This window comes from Podarcis liolepis (genome assembly GCF_965112155.1).
Source record: "Podarcis liolepis genome assembly, chromosome: 2".
NCBI classification, from domain to species: Eukaryota; Metazoa; Chordata; class Lepidosauria; order Squamata; family Lacertidae; genus Podarcis; species Podarcis liolepis.
The window spans coordinates 19,861,492-19,881,112 of NC_139555.1; the positions used below are offsets into that span (position 1 = coordinate 19,861,492).

Here is a 19,621-nt window from a genome sequence, read left to right on the forward strand (position 1 = left end):
CTAAAAAATGTAGTAGAAACACTGACAACTGGGAAACACTGGCCTGCGAGAGCTACAATTGGAGAACAGCCTTACCAAAGATGTCATGGGCTTTGAAGACGCTCGAACTCAGGACGAAAGGGAGAAACATGCTAAGAGGAAGGTATGCTTGGCAAACCCTCACCATGATCAACTCCCCCCGGAAACCTTTGTCCCCACTGTGGAAGGATGTGTGGATCTAGACTTGGCCTCCACAGTCACTTAGACTCACTGTTAAGACCGTGTTCAAGGAAGACAATCTTACTTGGCTACAAGTAATCGCCAAAGGAGGACTATAATTCTCACCATCCCTATCTAGCAGGACCAGGAATGATGGGACTTAATAGTTCAAAAACAGCTGGAGACCCAAATATGGGAGACTCTGCTCTGGAGGATATGGCTGGTTTCTTGCCCTAAATTGGGAGCCCTCTTGCTAGGGCATGTGGGGAACCTTAGGCTCTCCAGACGCTGCAGGACTACAACTCCTATTGGCCCCAGCAGGCATGGTCAGTAGCCAGGGATGATGGGAGATGTAGTTCAGCAACAACTGGAGGGCCTAAGGTTCCCTGTCCCGTCTGCTAGGAAGTGAGGCTACACCACAACATTTTGTTCCAAATCCCACTTGTTGGAATTGGATTGTTGTTCAGTCGTTTAGTCGTGTCTGACTCTTCGTGACCCCATGGATCAGAGCACGCCAGGCACTCCTGTCTTCCACTGCCTCCCGCAGTTTGGTCAAACTCATGCTGGAAGCTTCGAGAACACTGTCCAACCATCTCGTCCTCTGTCACCCCCTTCTCCTTGTGCCCTCAATCTTTCCCAACATCAGGGTCTTTTCCAGGGAGTCTTCTCTTCTCATGAAGTGGCCAAAGTATTGGAGCCTCAGCTTCAGGATCTGTCCTTCCAGTGAGCACTCAGGGCTGATTTCCTTCAGAATGGAGAGGTTTGATCTTCTTGCAGTCCATGGGACTCTCAAGAGTCTATCCAGCACCATAATTCAAAAGCATTGATTCTTCGGCGATCAGCCTTCTTTATGGTCCAGCTCTCACTTCCATACATCACTACTGGGAAAACCATTGCTTTAACTATACAGACCTTTGTTGGCAAGGTGGATGTCTCTACTAAGATGCTGTCTAGGTTTGTCATAGCTTTTCTCCCAAGAAGCAATGTATGAAAACAATGTATGAGCATAGCTGTCATTTCCCCCCCTTTTTAAGGGAAATTCCCTTATTCCAAATAGGATTCCTTGCAAGAAAAGGGAAAAGTTGACAGCTATATGTATGAGACGTTAAATTGGGAGTGGTGGAGAGAAGCACACGTCCCACAAGTTTAGACGCATTTTTATAATTATGATCTCTCCTAGTGTTTGAACAATGGTGAACCCTAGCCCAAAGGTAGGGTTGCCACACTTTCATGACTCAGCACATGGCAGCAGGTTTCGTGATGCTGCGCCAGCTCGTACTGTTTGCTGGCAAGTTCAGCTTGTGCTCTTGATAATTTCAGCTGGAGGTGATCCATGACATTGCAAACAGTAAACAGTAATATCACTTACATAATTTTTGCAGTATGCTAAATGCATAACCAAAGTGAGTCAAGTGCTCGGTATGCAGTCACACTCACAATGTGTAAGGTACACCTATGTGAAAGGCACATTTCTGAATTTTGTTTGGTGAGGCAGTTTGCTGCATGTAAAAGGTAAAAAGGTAAAGGACCCCTGGACGGTGAAGTCCAGTCAAAGGCGACTATGGGGTTGCGACGTTCATCTTGCTTTCAGGCTGAGGGAGCCGGCGTTTGTCCACAGACAGTTTTCCGGGTCATGTGTCAGCATGACTAAACCGCTTCTGGCGCAATGGAAGCCAGAGCCCATGGAAACGCCGTTTACCTTCCCGCCACAGTGGTACCTATTTATCTGCTCATACTGGCATGCATTCGAACTGCTAGGTTGGCAGGAGCTGGGACAGAGCAACAGGAGCTCACCCCGTCATGGGGACTTGAACCGCCAACCTGATCGGCAAGCCCAAGAGGCTCAGTGGTTTAGACCACAGCGCCACCTGCATCCTTTACCTTTACTGCATGTATAGCTTAGCTTGCTAAAAGCCAACCCTCCGTGAATGAGGAATGAGGAAGCCCTTGCAGACCGTTTGTGAGCTTTGACACCCATCATGGGCAACTAGGTTGCAGGAAGTATGTTTTGCTTTCATAATACAATTGTATTACCTAATCTTGGAGAAGTTGTTTCCACCCCCTTTTATTTCACCCATGGAAGAGACTACCAACGAAATGTTGACCTCCCTATTGTTCGCTTTAATGGAGAGGGCAGGGAGCAGATCAAGTTCCTCCACTGAAATAGACTCCATAGCCCTATGAAAATACTTGGCTCTTAATGTAAACATCTCAGAACAAGCACCTGAACCATGGCACAAACTTTTCTTAAACCTCATTTCAGTTTTTGAAATCCTTTATTTTTTTTTAGAAAAAAAAACACAGCAATTTGCATACACTATCTTCAGAAACAGAAGGACAGCATTTCACAGACTATTTACAGATGAGTAACGTCACAGCTTAGGGATTTCCATTTCCTGTGCCTGATTCGTTGTTATTCGGAGGGTCAACTATTAGTCTGGGTTCAATCAACGCATCCCAACTTTCAGTTATCTAAAAGGGGAAAAAAATGCATGTAAGACTCAACATGAGCAGATCAGATACATGCCGTTTCACCAGCATTAACCCTTTTAAATAAATTTAACGTGATTAAACTATTTTGTATAATAAAATCAATTTTAACACACGCTTGCCCAAGAGACAAATTGCTGAACAAGACCTATGTCTGATAGCTTCGAGGCTGAATCGGTTTCTCTCCCTGGCTGCATTCAGGCATCATGAAAAACATGGCAGGAATGAGTAAGCAAGCCTGAGGCTCCCTCCCACTTCCCAGGGCGTGTGACCATCAGGAGATCATAAGCCTTCACTTCTTTTTTCAATCAACCTGTGGTTAATCTCTATGACTTATTGAAACAAGCCAGCTTCGTGTACCTTGTTTGAAGTTGCCTCATTTCAAGCAAACAATAATTCGGGGGGGGGGGGGGACGGGACAGATTGTCAGGGCTGAATGACACATAATGCTGCAGTTCATTAAAAGCAGAAGCGAAAGCTTCCAATCTCATCCCTGTTGCCACGTTGGATAAGGAGCGTGTTAAACCCAAAGGTCACCTAGGCTTCTTCCTATCGCAATAATGTCAAAATGATTGCATGCTCTTAAGTTAAAACAGTAGACAAAGTGCCAGCGCTTTAGTATACTTGCATTGATTAAGCAGTATTTCGTTTGCACACAACATCTAAAACAATGCAGACTTCTATAAATATTAAAAATAGGGAACTAGACAGAGAATTTGTATTGGTACCAATTTATTTCTTGGTGTGATATTTAGTGTCTTAATCAACAGGAGAACCAGTGAAACCAATGGACTGGTTTCATTTGGTCCGCTTTGAGTATGAGGGTTGCATTCAACACAGCACAAATACAATTGTTCCGTAAGCGCGAGGATTTCTCCGTGTGCAACGTCATGCTTTCCCTTCTCCTCCCCTAAATATGTTGCAAGGGTTCCCCCAACCTTCTAGAGCAGATTTGGTGAGGGCACAGAAAAGTCTCCTTGCACTAGTGGTAAATTTTGCACTAAAATGACTAGCTAGTTGAACGCTGCCCCAAATTATTTGGATATTGCCCTTCGAACACAAAATAATAATAATAATAATAATAATAATAATAATAATAATAATAATAATAATAAATTTATTTATACCCCACCCTCCCCGGCCAGAGCCAGGCTCAGGGCTGCTAACACCAGTAAAATTACAGTAAAAACATAATGGGGGGAGCAATTTAAAATACAGGTTAAAATGCAATTTAAAATGCAGCCTCATTTTAAAAGTAGCCCATAGATCAAAACTATAAGGGGAGGGAAACATAAGGGTCAGACTGAGTCCAAACCAAAGGCCAGGCGGAACAGCTCTGTCTTGCAGGCCCTGTGGAAAGATGTCAAGTCCTGCAGGGCCCTGGTCTCTTGTGACAGAGCATTCCACCAAGTTGGGGCCAGTACTGAAAAGGCCCTGGCCCTAGTTGAGACCAATCTAACCACCTTGTGACTTGGGACCTCCAAAATGTTGTCATTTGTGGACCTTAAGGTCCTCTGCGGGGCATATCAGGTGAGGCGGTCCCGTAGGTACCTGGGTCCTAGGTCTCCTCTATAAGGAGAATACACTTCCAATGTGGATGAAAACTCTCCAGCACAGAGAATTCCAGCAGGGCTCAACAGAGCTCTATTCCCTCATGTCTCCCCCGAACACACCTTGGCACATACAAATGCTATATTACAGGCAGTTGGGGGACAGTCTGGGATACCTCTCCTCTCTCCTCTAGCCTGTCCTATAAGACAAGTAACTTGCAGTGCAAAGGGTTGATAATCCTCCACGCACAGAGTCACTGCAATTGAGTAGAGAATGGAATGTGCCCTACGAATATGGTAAAAAATAAAAGGTCATTGGAATAATGTTAAAGGAGGCTCCTGCAAATTAATTTCAAGAAAGTGCTACCCCCATACCTTCCTATCGTGAGATACAGCATATTCTATTCTTTCGGCTCCATCTGCAGACTGGTAAACCAGATCAAACTTCCCTGGCTCTTTTGAAACTTAAAAGAAGAAACAAAAACCACAACAAATACAATTAGAACATTCGTACAAAGGTTTGGAGGTACTTAGAATGTGACTGGAAGTTGCAAGGGTGGTTATGTAATTGGGGCTGCAATCCTATAACCACTTTCCTGGGAGTAAGTCCCATTTAACACAGTGGGACTTATTTCTGATGCATAAACAATCGCACTGTAACGTGCAGTTAAAGCAGAATGGCGTACAATTAGTAAAGAAAAGTCAACTTTAAAAGAGAAGTTGCTGCCTTTCATATGAGAAAATATACTGGGATGTAGCCAATATTAGTTGTGAGAGCAGAACCACTGAAATGAATGAACATTTGGGTCATAGAATCATAGAATTGTAGAGTTGGAAGGGACCCTAAGGATCATTTAGTCCAACCCCCTGCAATGCAGGAATATGCAGCTGCCCCAAACGGGGATCGAACCTGCAACCTTGGCATTATCAGCACCACGGTCTAACCAACTGAGTTATCCATTAATTTCTGTGGGTTTATTCCAAGTAGAACTTGCTTGAATACAATCCATATTCACATTCAACTCCGAAGTTGCATATCTCTTACCTGATGAGAAAGAAAGAATTTCAAGTTCTAGCTGTTTGTTAGCAGGATTCCAACTGACAATTTTTCCTTCCTTGAAAAGGAAAAAAGAAAAAAGAGAAAGGAAGAAACGCGGTGTTTATTCTAGGTCGAGAACAAATGGACAAATGTCATCTGTCCCACATTTAAATCCTGTACAAACTGAAATAAAGGTAAAGGGACCCCTGAACATTAGGTCCAGTCGTGGCCAACTCTGGGGTTGCGGCGCTCATCTCACTTTATTGGCCGAGGGAGCCAGCATACAGCTTCCGGGTCATGTGGCTAGCATGACTAAGCCGCTTCTGGCGAACCAGAGCAGCACACGGAAACGCTGTTTACCTTCCCGCTGGATTGGTACCTATTTATCTACTTGCACTTTGACGTGCTTTCGAACTGCTAGGTTGGCAGGAGCTGGGACCGAGCAACGGGAGCTCACCCCATTGCGGGGATTCGAACTGCCAACCTTCTGATTGGCAAGTCCTAGGCTCTGTGGTTTAACCCACAGCACCACCTGCGTCCCACAAACTGCAATAGATTGGCATAAATCATTAGAATGCCATTATATACACAAGTCAGTTCTGAATGTTCCGTCACACTCAAGGGTGACCCAGGAACAGAACTCATGGACGGGGCTAAAGATAAGAGCAGGCTTGATTCTCAGTAGCAGGCTCAACAGAGATAGAGCATCATTAGTCCATGCCTGATCTGCCTTTGTCTATCACATGTACAGTGAATTAGTACCATTTGCTCCTATGGGGGGAAATAACCTTTGAACTGAAAAGACACTGCTGTAGCAAGGACAAAGCCTGATTTTTCTCCTTTAACCTTGGGTGGTTTAATCTTCATAGGCAGAGATCCTCACAAAGGAATGCAGTATGTGTATGTGTGAATTAACAATTTCACATTCAAGAATTGAATCAGAAGCCAGGACCAGCACAGAAGCAGCTTCAAATTCTAAACAACTCTTATGGAAGAAACTGCTCCCTGTCATGAAAATGGGGTCATTGCAGAGCATTCCCCACCCCAACAGGTGCTGAGAACGCTCCTTTACTTTTTCCTAAGTGAATACCCACCTGCCCAGGCTTCTTGCTGTACACCAGGGTTTCTCAAACTTGGGTCCCCAGCTGTTTTTGGACTACAACTCCCATCACCCTGAGCTAGCAGGACCAGTGGCCAGGGATGATGGAAATTGTAGTCCAAAAACAGCTGGAGACCTAAGTTTGGGAAACCCTGGTATGCACTATGAGACTGTATGGTACAATGGTTATAGAGTGTTGGCCTATGACCTAGGAGACCAGGGCTTGAATGTCCACTAAGCCATGGAGCTCCCTGGGTGACCTTGGGACAGTCACCGTCTTCCAGACTATCCTACCTCTCAAGGTTGTTGTGAGGATAAAACGGGGAGGGGAGAATCATCTGCATTGCCTTGAGCTCCACGGAGTAACAGGTGATATATAAATGAAACAAATAATCTGGATACTTTCCTGCATACTGACGAATTCTTAGCGAATGTATACAGACAAAGTTCGTGGAATGTTCATTTATTTTATTAAGCCACACAAAACAGAAGCACATTCGGAAGATGAAGGCTCCCCCACTGGCAAAAAGTTAGCAGTGCATGTTTCTCTCTTTCCCTTTGCTCCTGGGCATTAAACGTATGATACTATAAAAGGGACGTGGGTGGCGCTGTGGGTTAAACCACAGAGCCTAGGACTTGCCGATCAGAAGGTCAGCAGTTCAAATCCCCACAACGGGGTGAGCTCCCGTTGCTCAGTCCCTGCTCCTGCCAACCTAGCAGTTCGAAAGCACATCAAAGTGCAAGTAGATAAATAGGTACCGCTCTGGCGGGAAGGTAAACGGTGTTTCTGTGCGCTGCTCTGGTTCGCCAGAAGCGGCTTAGTCATGCTGGCCACATGACCTGGAAGCTGTACACCGGCTCCCTCGGCCAATAAAGTGAGTTGAGTGCCGCAACCCCAGAGTCGGTCACGACTTGACCTAATGGTCAGGGGTCCCTTTACCTTTACTATGTAGTGGATTTTCTTGGGATAGTTCCCTTCCACTCTATGATTCTAAAAGCTTGGTGAATCCAAATTTGAACTATGCAAACTTCTGATGTGTCTCATGTTCTTAACCGTTATTAGAATAAACAATGAGAAATGGCAATATTAAAATGCCAAGATGCAATCTAGCTAAAAAAAAAAATACCATCAAAACACAACGAACAGTAGTCAGTCTCAATACCTTATAATCAGATACTTCAGGAGTGTAATTTTCAGTTAGCTCCAAAAGCTGTTGAAAGAAAATCAAACAGAAAGCATGAGACAAGCTGGTAATCCTTTTCCTTTTCTGGAAAAGCAACACAATTCCAACAAAAGAAGAATGGTTATTAAAATTAAGTGAGTATCTCAAACTAGTAAGACTAACAGAATTAGTAAGAAACCAACCAAGTGGAAAAATCAGAATGGGATGTCTTTGCAAATTATATGAGAAAAGCAAGTTCCCATAATTATGATTGGCTTAGCCTGGATTAAAAACTCCACAGGTAAACAAATTGTCTCTCCAAAATGGACTCAAGGGCATCCTGATCAAATTTGCAGACGACACCAAACTGGGAGGGGTGGCTAACACCCCAGAGGACAGGATCACACTTCAAAACGACCTTGACAGATTAGAGAACTGGGCAAAAACAAACAAGATGAATTTTAACAGGGAGAAATGTAAAGTATTGCACTTGGGCAAAAAAAATGAGAGGCACAAATACAAGATGGGTGACACCTGGCTTGAGAGCAGTACATGTCAAAAGGATCTAGGAGTCTTGGTTGACCACAAACTTGACATGAGCCAACAGTGTGACGCGGCAGCTAAAAAAGCCAATGCAATTCTGGGCTGCATCAATAGGAGTATAGCATCTAGATCAAGGGAAGTAATAGTGCCACTGTATTCTGCTCTGGTCAGACCACACCTGGAGTACTGTGTCCAGTTCTGGGCACCACAATTCAAGAAGGACACTGACAAACTGGAACGTGTCCAGAGGAGGGCAACCAAAATGGTCAAAGGCCTGGAAACGATGCCTTATGAGGAACGGCTAAGGGAGCTGGGCATGTTTAGCCTGGAGAAGAGGAGGTTAAGGGGTGATATGATAGCCATGTTCAAATATATAAAAGGATGTCACATAGAGGAGGGAGAAAGGTTGTTTTCTGCTGCTCCAGAGAAGCGGACACGGAGCAATGGATCCAAACTACAAGAAAGAAGATTCCACCTAAACATTAGGAAGAACTTCCTGACAGTAAGAGCTGTTCGACAGTGGAATTTGCTGCCAAGGAGTGTGGTGGAATCTCCTACTTTGGAGGTCTTTAAGAAGAGGCTTGACAACCATATGTCAGGAGTGCTCTGATGGTGTTTCCTGCTTGGCAGGGGGTTGGACTCGATGGCCCTTGTGGTCTCTTCCAACTCTATGATTCTATGATTCTATGATTCTATGAAATGTGTAAAATGATTATAGACAACCAAGATATGAGATTATAGGAACCATATAGTAGTCAAAGGAAGTCAATCTTTTTATTTTATTTTATTTCTTTGATGTAATTTTTCTTTCTTCTCCAGCGGGTGCAGAATGCTGCAGCAAGGCTCCTCATGGGGTCTCTGCCATGGGAGCATATTCACCCAGTGCTTTTCCAGCTGCACTGGCTCCCGGTGGAGTACAGGGTCAGATTTAAGGTGCTACTTTTGACCTTTAAAGCCCTTCACGGCCTAGGACCCTTGTACCTATGAGACCGCCTCTCCCAGTATGCCCCACGGAGAGCCTCAAGGTCCATAAATAACAACACCCTAGTGGTCCCGGGCCCTAAGGAAGTTAGATTAGCTTCAACCAGAGCCAGGGCCTTTTCAACTCTGGCTCCAGCCTGGTGGAACGCTCTGCCTCATGAGACCAGGGCCCTGCAGGATCTGATTTCTTTCCGCAGGGCCTGTAAGACAGAGTTGTTCCGCCTGGCCTTTGGCTTGGAGCCAGTTTGATTCCCTCCCCCTCTTCCTTTTTTTCCTTTCTCCTCCTGTGATGAGGCTGCATTTTAGTATTTCAAAGTTTCAATATTTAAATGTTGTATTTTAATCTTATTTTTAAGTTGTAGTCATTCAACTTGTTTTTATTATTGCTTGTTATTGCTTGCCCTGAGCCCGGCCTTGGCTGGGGAGGGCGGGGCATAAATAAAAATTATTATTAATTATTAATTATTAATTATTAATTATTAATTATTATTATTATTATTATTATTATTATTATTTACTACCCGAAAGAGTCTCAAAGCAGCTAACATTCTCCTTTCCCTTCCTCCCCCACAACAAACACTCTAAGTGAGAGAACAATATAAATCTAAATAGGATTTTTCTGGGGGGCAGGAACCACACACACATTGATGCATTAATTTATCTAAACTGAGGAAGGGGGCACATCAGCTGATCTAGATGTCAGAATAGTAGGAACTCTGGTCCCTGTTCGCAAGTAATCAAGTCCCAGGTTCAGTCCCTAGCATTTAAAAGTTGCAAGGCTGGAGAAGCTTCTTCCTCAAGTCTAGAACTGTGGACAATAACCAGAGCAAACAATAGCGGGCTGGGCGGACATGTTGCCTGACTTCACATAAGACAGCTCTGAATGGTTTCTACTTGAATGTGCCTCTTCGTGGATGATGATGAGGTCTCCATCTGACTCTCCTTCTCTGGTAACATCTCTGATAGAGTAGCTGCCCTACTAGTCCCTGCAGGAACCACCTACTGATGCACCTATTGAGTGGCCGCCAAGACCATATAACACTGGTCCTGGAAGACCAACATTGGCTCCCAGTATGTTTCCGAGCACAATTCAAAGTGTTGGTGCTGACCTTTAAAGCCCTAAACGCCCTCAGCCCAGTATATCTGAAGGAGCGTCTCCATCCCCATCGTTCAGCCCAGACACTGAGGTCCAGCTCCGAGGGCCTTCTGGCAGTTCCCTCCCTGCGAGAAGTGAGGTTACAGGGAACCAGGCAGAGGGCCTTCTCGGTAGTGGCACCTGCCCTGTGGAACACCCTCCCATCAGATGTCAAGGAAATAAACAACTAGCTGACTTTTAGAAGACATCTGAAGGCAGCCCTGTTTAGGGACGTTTTTAATGTTTGATCGCATGATGATGATGATGATGTTGGGAGCCGCCCAGAGTGACTGGGTGGGGTATAAATAATAAATTATTCTTATTATTATCTTTAATCCGATTTTGAGCCTGAAGGAGAAATTATGTTGAAAGCATCATCAACAATGGTGGTTGCTCACCATTTAACAACTGTTAGAGAGACAAAGTTTCTTTTCTTTTTAGCCAGCCGGTATCTTCCTAGGGTTTGTATTTTCAGTTTAAATACACAGTTTTAATTTAAGTAATTTACCTAAGTATTTGTGCAGTCTTCTCGGACTTCTGTTTGCAGTTCTTATTATGTATTGCACTCCTTTTTTCCAGCAAGGTTAACAGAGTGCAAGAAACAATTTAATCCACCCAAGTACATATGCAAATAGGCGAAAATATGACCTTTCAAGAATCATAGCCACCTAAAACAGATGCTTGAGGAGTTAAAGACTTCATGCCAGAACTACGTTAACACTACAAGTGTGTATTTTAGTCTACCTCACCCAACAGAATGTGCTAACACACTCATCATAAGAAGTCTTGACTCCAGCCCTCAAATTCCTGCCAATGTTACTAGTGTCTTCCCTCCATACAGCTTGCAAGATGACGGAAGAGCAGGATAAAAATTATCTAAGCAAGAAGCGAGGAACAAAAATGTTTTGAGAGTTCATACCTTAAAGGCAATTTTCTCTCCTACTTGTGGAGGAGCAGCTAACAGAGGCAATATGCTGTAGTCCTTCTTGGGAGCTTCTGGTGGATTCTGTGAAACAACGATTAAATACATTATCATCCACAATCAAACCCAGTGAAGAGCATTAATGTGATATAGAGGGCAAAAGACGGCAGGGGGAAATTGCAGGAAAAGCCAGAGGCAATGAGAGAACTTCCACATGCAGATGCACTCTACCTGGGTTCCAGATATTGGGAACAACCAGGGATGGAAAGCCACCACCTTCGTGTCCTGTTCGTCAGGTTTCAGAGGTATCTATATTTCCTCTGCGGGCGACAAAATATGAAACCCAATGCTGCTGTTCCAATTGCTGAAAGTTTTCTGAGGCCGTGGAAGTGTCTGCTAACATCTGGAAAATGTTTTCTTTCTCTATAACCTTCAGGTCTTAAGATCAGTAGAGGGGACGCCACTGCCCTCAGAAGTTTTGGGGGGAGATCTGGGAAAGGGCAATATCTGTGGCAGCCCCTAAGTTGTGGAATTCCCTTCCCACAGATGTGTATTTTACTTTCACTGTATGATTTTCATCATATGCTAAAGACACACCTCTTCATCTTGGTTTTTGACACCCAAGGTACACGTTTAGGTCCACTCTATTCTTCTGATTTTAAATTGCTTTACCAGGGAGCTTATGGTGAAGGGTAGTTTATTATTATTAAAATAAAAAAATTCCTTCCAGTAGCACCTTAAAGACCAACTAAGTTAGTTCTTGGTATGAGCTTTCGTGTGCTCATACCAAGACTTAGTTGGTCTTTAAGGTGCTACTGGAAGGAATTTTTTTATTTTGACTATGGCAGACCAACACGGCTACCTATCTGTAACATTATTATTATTATTATTATTATTATTATTATTATTATTATTAATCCCTTTTTCCAATTCCCCCTTCTCCCAGAACCTCCTTCCATGCTGCCCTGAAGAGTACCTCAACTCCCTGGAACAGATTTCCAGGGGACTACAGTAGAAAATCAGCAAAAAACCATCTCCCATTCTCTTAAGCTAAACCCTTTCTGCAAGCAGAATGGCGGCACTGGATTTCTTCACCCACAATGCTCATTTGTGGGCTACTATTTTGTACGTAATTTAGGGTGTAGGCAGGGTCGTCACGATCACACTAACATTTACACGCTTTGCTTTACACCAGTTTTTCTTTTAATTTTGTGAGTTATCAGTGTTCCATCGAGAACAGCTCAAGATACACGTTGATCTACCCACATGTAGGTGAGGAATCATATGATTATATGCTGCCTTAGAGTTTTTAATTTGATTCAACACATGTAATTATTATTAATATTGATTATTTTCAGTTGTTATCCTTGAGAAACGTAGAAAATAACAGGATATATTTATCCGAAAGTCTTCAAACTTACACGACCCTTCAAAAATTTGGTAAGGAACCAAATGGTACATAATACTGTTTTATAACTTATGATAATTTAGAATTAAAATGTATTTTCATGTAATATTTGATACTTCCAGCTGATGAAGGTGAATACATCGAAACAGGGCCCTGTCCTGGTTTCTAATCCATAACTGACTTCTGACTTCTGCTCTATGATTGAAACTGAGTCTTCATCTGCAAACTGATAAATTATAAGGATCAACATTATTGTCAAGTGAAAAAGAGAAAACCTTTGTAACGAATTATTGTGTTATTCCTGTCTTTATGAGTTTGGGTTTGTAATCTCTGTTAGAGTTTGTAATCTCTATTTGAGTTTGTAATCTTTGTCAGAATACATACGTTTGAATGGATTAGTTTTTGTTACTATTGACTATTGATTTGTGAGTAGGGACCAATCCCACTATTGAAACTTACATTGGCCTGAGTTCTTGGTGTGCTTTTTTCTTGGTATATTTAATAACAATAACTCCAACTTAATGGAGACTAAAGCAGGCAGTCGCCAGCAGACTCACCTGTATAATAACTGAAGAGTTTGTTGCTACTTCGTGCAACTGTTGCTGCTTTTGCTGCTCACCGTTGTAATTGTGGAAGAAGTTAAGATTCTCTCCCCTTCCTCTTCCCCGGCCCCTCATCATCCCACGACATCCACGGACCCTAGGCCCTCTCCAAAAGGGGTTTTCTCCTCTGCCACGACCCCGCCTGCTGTCGCTGGGACTTATTTCTGGTCCACAAGTGACAGCTGGCAGCTGTTTCCCGCCATTCCCTCCCAACGCCTGACTGACTGCAGAATTTGTCTTGGGTTTCTTAGCAGTGCAAGCCTCCGAGTCTGAGCTATCAGATTCTGAAGAGGAGCTTTTAGGTTTGCTCCTTGAAGCTGGGCCTCCCGCAGTTCCTTGGCTATTATATGGAGGCTTACTTTTCAAGTTATTGCTCTTCTGCTCCTCCTGCTCTCCTGAAGTAGAATCTGAATCTGAACTTGAGGACGGACTCTTGACTTTTTTACTACATGCTGCCTTGGGAAGATCACTGCCTTTCTGTTTAGTGGCAACTTTACCAGCCGATTTCGCAGAAGAAGCCAGTTGTGGTTTGTTTACGTGCTGTGATGCCACCTTAGTTTGATGTGAGTGTTTTCGTTTTGCATCTGCTATATTGTGGTCACTCTCGCTTGATGAAGTGGAGGAGTCGCTTGAGGTTTCACGTTTCTTTGTGCCGGACTGTCCTACTGGGGTTTTCGCTGCACTTTTTTGGCTGGGGCTCAAAGAAAAAGTCCTGTTGGTCTTTTGTGAAGTGTTACTTATTTCTATGGCTTTTTCTTTTCTCCTTTTCTGTTTATCTTTGGTTGCCCGCTGCTCTTTTTCCCGGTCAACTTTTTTTTTAAACTTCTTGGAATGGCAAGTACTATCATCGCTCTCGCTGTCTGTGGCAGAGGATCTTCCGATCGCGTTTTTCCTTTTCTTAAGGGCCTTTGGGTCCTGAATGTTTGCAGCGCTCTCTTCCTGACAAGAAAGACGCTCGCAGTTCCATTTGCCCTTCTTTCTTTTTCTGTGACCTTCATCTTCGCTGCCAGAATCTTTCACTTCCAACTTCTGCCGGCGTCGTTTCCTTCGTTTTTTTGATTGGTTACGAAAACCGTTTGCAATTGTATCATTGTCTTCTTCCCCGATAACCTCCTCCAATTTGACTCTGTTGGGATATCATGCAAGAGAAAGTTCTGTTATGATCATGGCATCATTTATACATTGTTACTCTAAAAACATCCATTCGTGCCAAACTTTAATCCTACACTGGCAAAGAAATCTTAGGGATTTCAGTTGAACAACCTGTTTGCAGTGTGTGTTTCATGTTCCTTTTTAACCAAGCCTTTGGTCGATCTGTTAGGCATTCTATACCCTTTTAAAATGTGGCTCTTTTCTGAGGTTTTTTTAATTGGGTTGCTCTTTTTATTCTGATTATATATGTTGTGATCTTTTCTGTGAACTGCCCTGAGACCTCCAGGGATTGGTGGTATTGAAACTCAATAAATAATAACTTTTAGCTAGCAACAGTATGCATACTGCAGGCATGGCCAAACGTGGCCCTCCAGATGCCTGGGGACTACAATTCCCATCATCCCTGACCACTGGTCCTGTTAGCTTAAGGTTACCAGATTTTTTTCAATGAATTCAGGGGCACTTTTCAACTTCAATGGATTTTGTATGGGGACTGATTTGTAGAAACGGGGACTGTCCCCAGGAAACGTGGACAACTGGTAACCTTATGTTAGCTAGGGATGGTGGGAGTTGTAGTCCCAAAACCTCTGGAGGGCCAAGTTTGGCTATGCCTGGCATAGTGCGTATGTGTAAAAGATATCTGTAACCTGGAGTTCATACCTTGGAATGTATTTTGCCTCTACCGTTCCTTTTTAACAAGGCCTTTGGTTGATGTGTTTGACATTCTATACTCTTTTAAAATGTGGCTCTTTGGGGTGGGGGTGGGGTTGATATTGGGTTGCTCTTTTTATTCTGATTACAGTGGTACCTCGGGTTAAGTACTTAATTTGTTCCGGAGGTCTGTTCTTAACCTGAAACTGTTCTTAACCTGAAGCACCACTTTAGCTAATGGGGCTTCCTGCTGCTGCCGCGCCGCCGAAGCACCATTTCTGTTCTCATCCTGAAGCAAAGTTCTCAACCTGAGGTACTATTTCTGGGTTAGCGGAGTGTGCAACCTGAAGCGTATGTAACCCGAGGTACCACTGTATATATGTTATGATCTTTTCTGTGAACCACCCTGATACCTCCGGGTATAGAGCGGTCTACAAACTCAAATAATAAAACAATAATAATAATACAGTGGTGCCTCGCAAGACGAAATTAATCCGTTCCGCGAGTCTCTTCGTCTAGCGGTTTTTTCGTCTTGCGAAGCAACCCTATTAGCGGCTTAGCGCTATTAGCAGATATTAAAGGCTTAGCGGCTAAAAGGCTATTAGCGGCTTAGCAGCTTAGAAAAGGGGGGGGGAGCGGGGAAAAATCGGAAAACTTGCAAGACGTTTTCGTCTTGCAAAGCAAGCCCATAGGGAAAATCGTCTTGCGAAGCAGCTCAAAAACGGAAAACCCTTTCGTCTAGTGGGTTTTCCGTCTTGCGAGGCATTCGTCTTGCGGGGCACCACTGTACCTTCTGAGCTCCAGATTGGGGGGGGGGAGTCCTACCACCCACCCCCAATTGTCCCGTCCTGTATTTTGCCAGAACAAAGGGGCGGGGAACACCCCCCAGCAGTTCTCAATCTGTGGGTCCCCAGAGGTTGTTGGACTACAACTCCCATCATCCCTGAGCTCTGGCCTTGCTAGCTAAGGGTGATGGAAGTTGTAGTCCAACAACATCTGGAGACCCACAGGTTGAGAAAGGCTGCCCCTAAACATAAGCCACCTGCTGGTTCGTTCAAAGTGGGGCGGGTTGGGGGGCGCGAGGGCGACTCTCACTCCCACCCCCGACCCCACCTACCCAGCCCTCTTTCTTTCCCACCCCCTGAGCGCCCTTCTCAGCCCCACCGGAGAGAGTCGTTGTCCCTCACGATCCTGGCGCTCTCGGTGGGCGGCAGCAGCGCCCCGTCGAGGAAGAGGCTGAGCTTGGCGCGGCGGCTGAAGCCGAACTTGTCCCGGACGAGGCTGCTCAGGTCGGTGACGAGGCGCACCTGGCGGGGCTCCAGGAGCAGCCAGCACAACCCGCAGGCCGGCGTCCCCGGCGGAGGGTAGTCGAAGAGCAGCCGGAGGCGCACGGGGGCCTCGCCGCCGCCGCCGGTGGCCGCCGCCATCTTGGTGAGGGCGGGAGAGGAAGGTCGGGGAAAAGGGAGATGGGAGGAGCCTCCGCTACGGCGCCCCGCGAGGGACGAAAAGGGAAAAAGCTTTATTGATTTTGAAAGTTGCAAGCAGCATGCGTCTTGTTAAGTGAATAAATAATAAGAATCACAATCTTTCACATGTATGCGTGTGAGAGAAAGAGATGGACATTTAAAAAAAATTAAGATTTCTCCCAGCACTTTATGTTTCCATGGACATTTTTTTCCATTTCCTAAGTGCATTAGCAAACAAACAAAAAGGGAGGACTGGATATCAATTGCAAATGCAATCTTAGGAAAGATCGCTGGGACGCTGGGCTGAGTTACCGCAATCGGGAAGGGGCGGGAGTCGTGCAAGGTGGATCATGACAACGTAAAACCCGGCGACCGTGCAATCGACGCTGTGCTTGTTTTCCAAGTTATATACTCGCTTCGAACTTGTAGCCGCTCCAAATCCTCGAAAAATTCCATCGACGGTGTCTCCGAAAAAACTGGCATATCAATTGGGAAGGCAGGGGAATTATTATTCTTATTTATATTTATACCCAGCCCATCAGGCTGGGTTTCCCCAGCCACTCTCTGGGTGGCTCTCAACAGAATATTAAAAACACAATAAAATATCAAACATTAAAAACTTCCCTAAACAGGGCTGCCATCAGATGTCTTTTAAAAGTCAGATAGTTGTTTATTCCCTTCACATCTGGTGGGAGGGTTTAAAGACTCTCTCAAGGCAAACCTGATTATCGTCTTCCAAAGCAACTACTCTATTCCGAACTTAAAAATGGAAAATGCTGGTGGACAACAAAAGAGGTTTAAAGACTCTCAAGGCAAATCTTTAAAAATGTAGTATAAACACCGACAACTGGGAAACACTGGCCTGAGAGCGCTCCCACTGGAGAACAGCCTTTTAACCAAAGGTGTTGTGGACTTTGAAGACTCTCGAACTCAGGACGAAAGGGAGAAACGTGCTAAGAGGAAGGCACGCTTGGCAAAACCTCACCATGATCAACTCCCACCCGGAAACCTATGTCCCCACTGTGGAAGGGCATGTGGGTCCAGAATTGGACTCACTGTTAAGACCGTGTTCATGGAAGACAATCTTACGAGTGATCACCAAAGAGAAATAAGCTTGTTTAGGAAGCAAAACATTTATTTAGGGATTTTTCCTTAAAAGACAAACAACACAAAAAACCCTAGAAGACAGATGTTGCATTGTGTTGTGTCTGCCATCACCTTTCCTGAAAAGGAGTGCAAGGGTTTGAGCTGAAATTCACCTTTGTCCTTCAAATGCAGAATGCGCGCTTTGAATATTCACTGCGACTTGCTCCGATGTTTCTGGGTTCATATCCCATTATGTTGTATTTGCCTTTGAAAATGGGTTGAGAGGCAAGAGCTGATAGTCCAACCTAAAACACAGAATGGTGCCCTGAATGTGTATACCAATTTTCACCCCAATAGCTCAGGGTTTCATCGCTTTGCCACATGAGAAACCAGCTTATAAGTGGAATGCTAAATGGAAGAGTAAACTGAAGGCCTCGTTTTGCTCATCCAATAAAACCAATTAGTTGCAATGTTCATGACTCAAAACTAGGAAGCACCAAAGTTCTCCATAACTGGTTGCAGCTAATGTAGTAGTTCTCAGGAATATGAAACGGAAAGCAACCCAGGGCAGCAAGCATTATAAGAGTAGCTGCAGACCCTTCACGGTTCAAGTAAAGTTCGTCTGTTTGCGTAATTTATGCAGTTTGCAGGAGAAAATAATCACATTATTCTCCATCCAGGCTTGAAGATTGTCTCCTGGTTTCTCTGGAAAGTGGCTGAAACAGCTGGATTGTGCTTTATGTGTGTTGTTGTTGTTGTGTGTTGGTCCGGGACAGAGAAGCAGCGTTGTAGGTTTTGCGTTGTAAGGATGCAATCCAGATCGTTTTGGAATTAACCAAAGAGCTCTCCCAGAGCTTTTAAATAGTTTTGCTTTCCATGCCAAGTTTTACTGGAACAACTTTGCAAAGTAACTGCTGCTGTTCACTCAGAGCACATGGGCCAGGTAAAAATAAAATACTACTAATAACAATAATTTCTTCTAAAGGATTTATAGCAATGCCTTTGGTTGTCAGCTGACCGGGGGCGGGAGAGAAACCCTGGTTAATTCCTGCATGTTTAACAACCCCATTGCAAACAGAAATTAACAGGTTAAGCATAGCCTTTTTTTTCAAATGTCGGCACACACCAAGCTGCTGTTAAAGGCACAGGCAGGTTAAAATGTGCAAACCATAAGAATTAATGGATCTAAACTGATGGATTCTCATAATGCTAGTGTCGGCATGCCAAGGCCAGCATCTATGCAAGCAACGGGCTGGCTCACCATATCACAAAAGCATGTAAAGAAAAAAGTGAACATAAGAGACAGCTAGAACCTTGTACAGACTATCTGCAGCATGTTTGGAAAAGAGGAGTTTGTGGCATGTAGAAAACATGCAAACAGAACTCCTTAATCGTAGGCAGAGATATGGGCCTTTTCCCACTCAAAGGGACCCCTGACCATTAGGTCCAGTCGTGGCCGACTCTGGGGTTGCGGCGCTCATCTCGCTTTATTGGCCGAGGGAGCCGGTGTACAGCTACCGGGTCATGTGGCCAGCATGACTAAGCCACTTCTGGCGAACCAGAACAGCGCACGGAAACACCGTTTACCTTCCCACCTATTTATCTACTTGCACTTTGACGCGCTTTCGAACTGCTAGGTGGGAAATTCAGCACTAGTGTCTGACAAGAAGGTAAAAGACCCCTGGACAGTTAAGTTCAGTCAAAGGTGACTATGGGGTTGCTGCGCTCATCTTGCTTTCAGGCAGAGGGAGCCGGCGTTTGTCCGCAGACAGCTTTCCGGGTCATGTGGCCAGCATGACTAAACCGCTTCTGGTGCAACTGAAAACCGTGATGAAAACCAGAGCGCACAGAAACGCCGTTTACCTTCCCGCTGCAGTGGTACCTATTTATCTACTTGTGCTGGTGTGCTTTCGAACAGCTAGGTTGGCAGGAGCTGGGACAGGGCAACAGGAGCTCACCCCGTCGCGCGAATTCGAACCTCCAACCTTCTGATTGCCAAGCCCAAGGAGCTCAGTGGTTTAGACCACAGCGTCACCTATGTCCCTTTTTCCTAGAACATTAGTTGGACCACAAGGGTCATCCAGTCCAACCCCCTTTTGGCCAACCCCACCTGGGTCATATTCCGGCCGCAAGAAA

The 19,621-nt window shown here is 44.6% G+C and overlaps 1 protein-coding gene across 1 annotated transcript; it reads right to left on the bottom strand.

The window, feature by feature from the left end:
• Positions 1-2,455: 2,455 nt before the first annotated feature.
• COIL (coilin) lies at positions 2,456-16,395 on the bottom strand. The gene is made up of 7 exons (XM_083490093.1): positions 16,098-16,395; positions 13,086-14,256; positions 11,118-11,204; positions 7,540-7,587; positions 5,284-5,353; positions 4,614-4,702; positions 2,456-2,670 (listed from the first exon to the last, which is right to left on the bottom strand). The coding sequence occupies exons 1-7, from the start codon at positions 16,358-16,360 to the stop codon at positions 2,578-2,580; spliced, it is 1,821 nt and encodes a 606-aa protein (XP_083346219.1). The 5' UTR covers positions 16,361-16,395; the 3' UTR covers positions 2,456-2,577.
• Between the last annotated feature and the right edge of the window lie 3,226 nt (positions 16,396-19,621).

Bases quoted from the DNA above. Each gene is read 5' to 3' on its own strand.
- COIL (XM_083490093.1), bottom strand. From the start codon at position 16,360: ATGGCGGCGGCCACCGGCGGCGGCGGCGAGGCCCCCGTGCGCCTCCGG. The intron at 14,257-16,097 runs GTGGGGCTGAGA...ATATCCCAACAG, and splicing joins AGGGACAACGACTCTCTCCG to AGTCAAATTGGAGGAGGTTA. The intron at 2,671-4,613 runs GTATGGGGGTAG...TTCCCCTTTTAG, and splicing joins CTGTATCTCACGATAGGAAG to ATAACTGAAAGTTGGGATGC.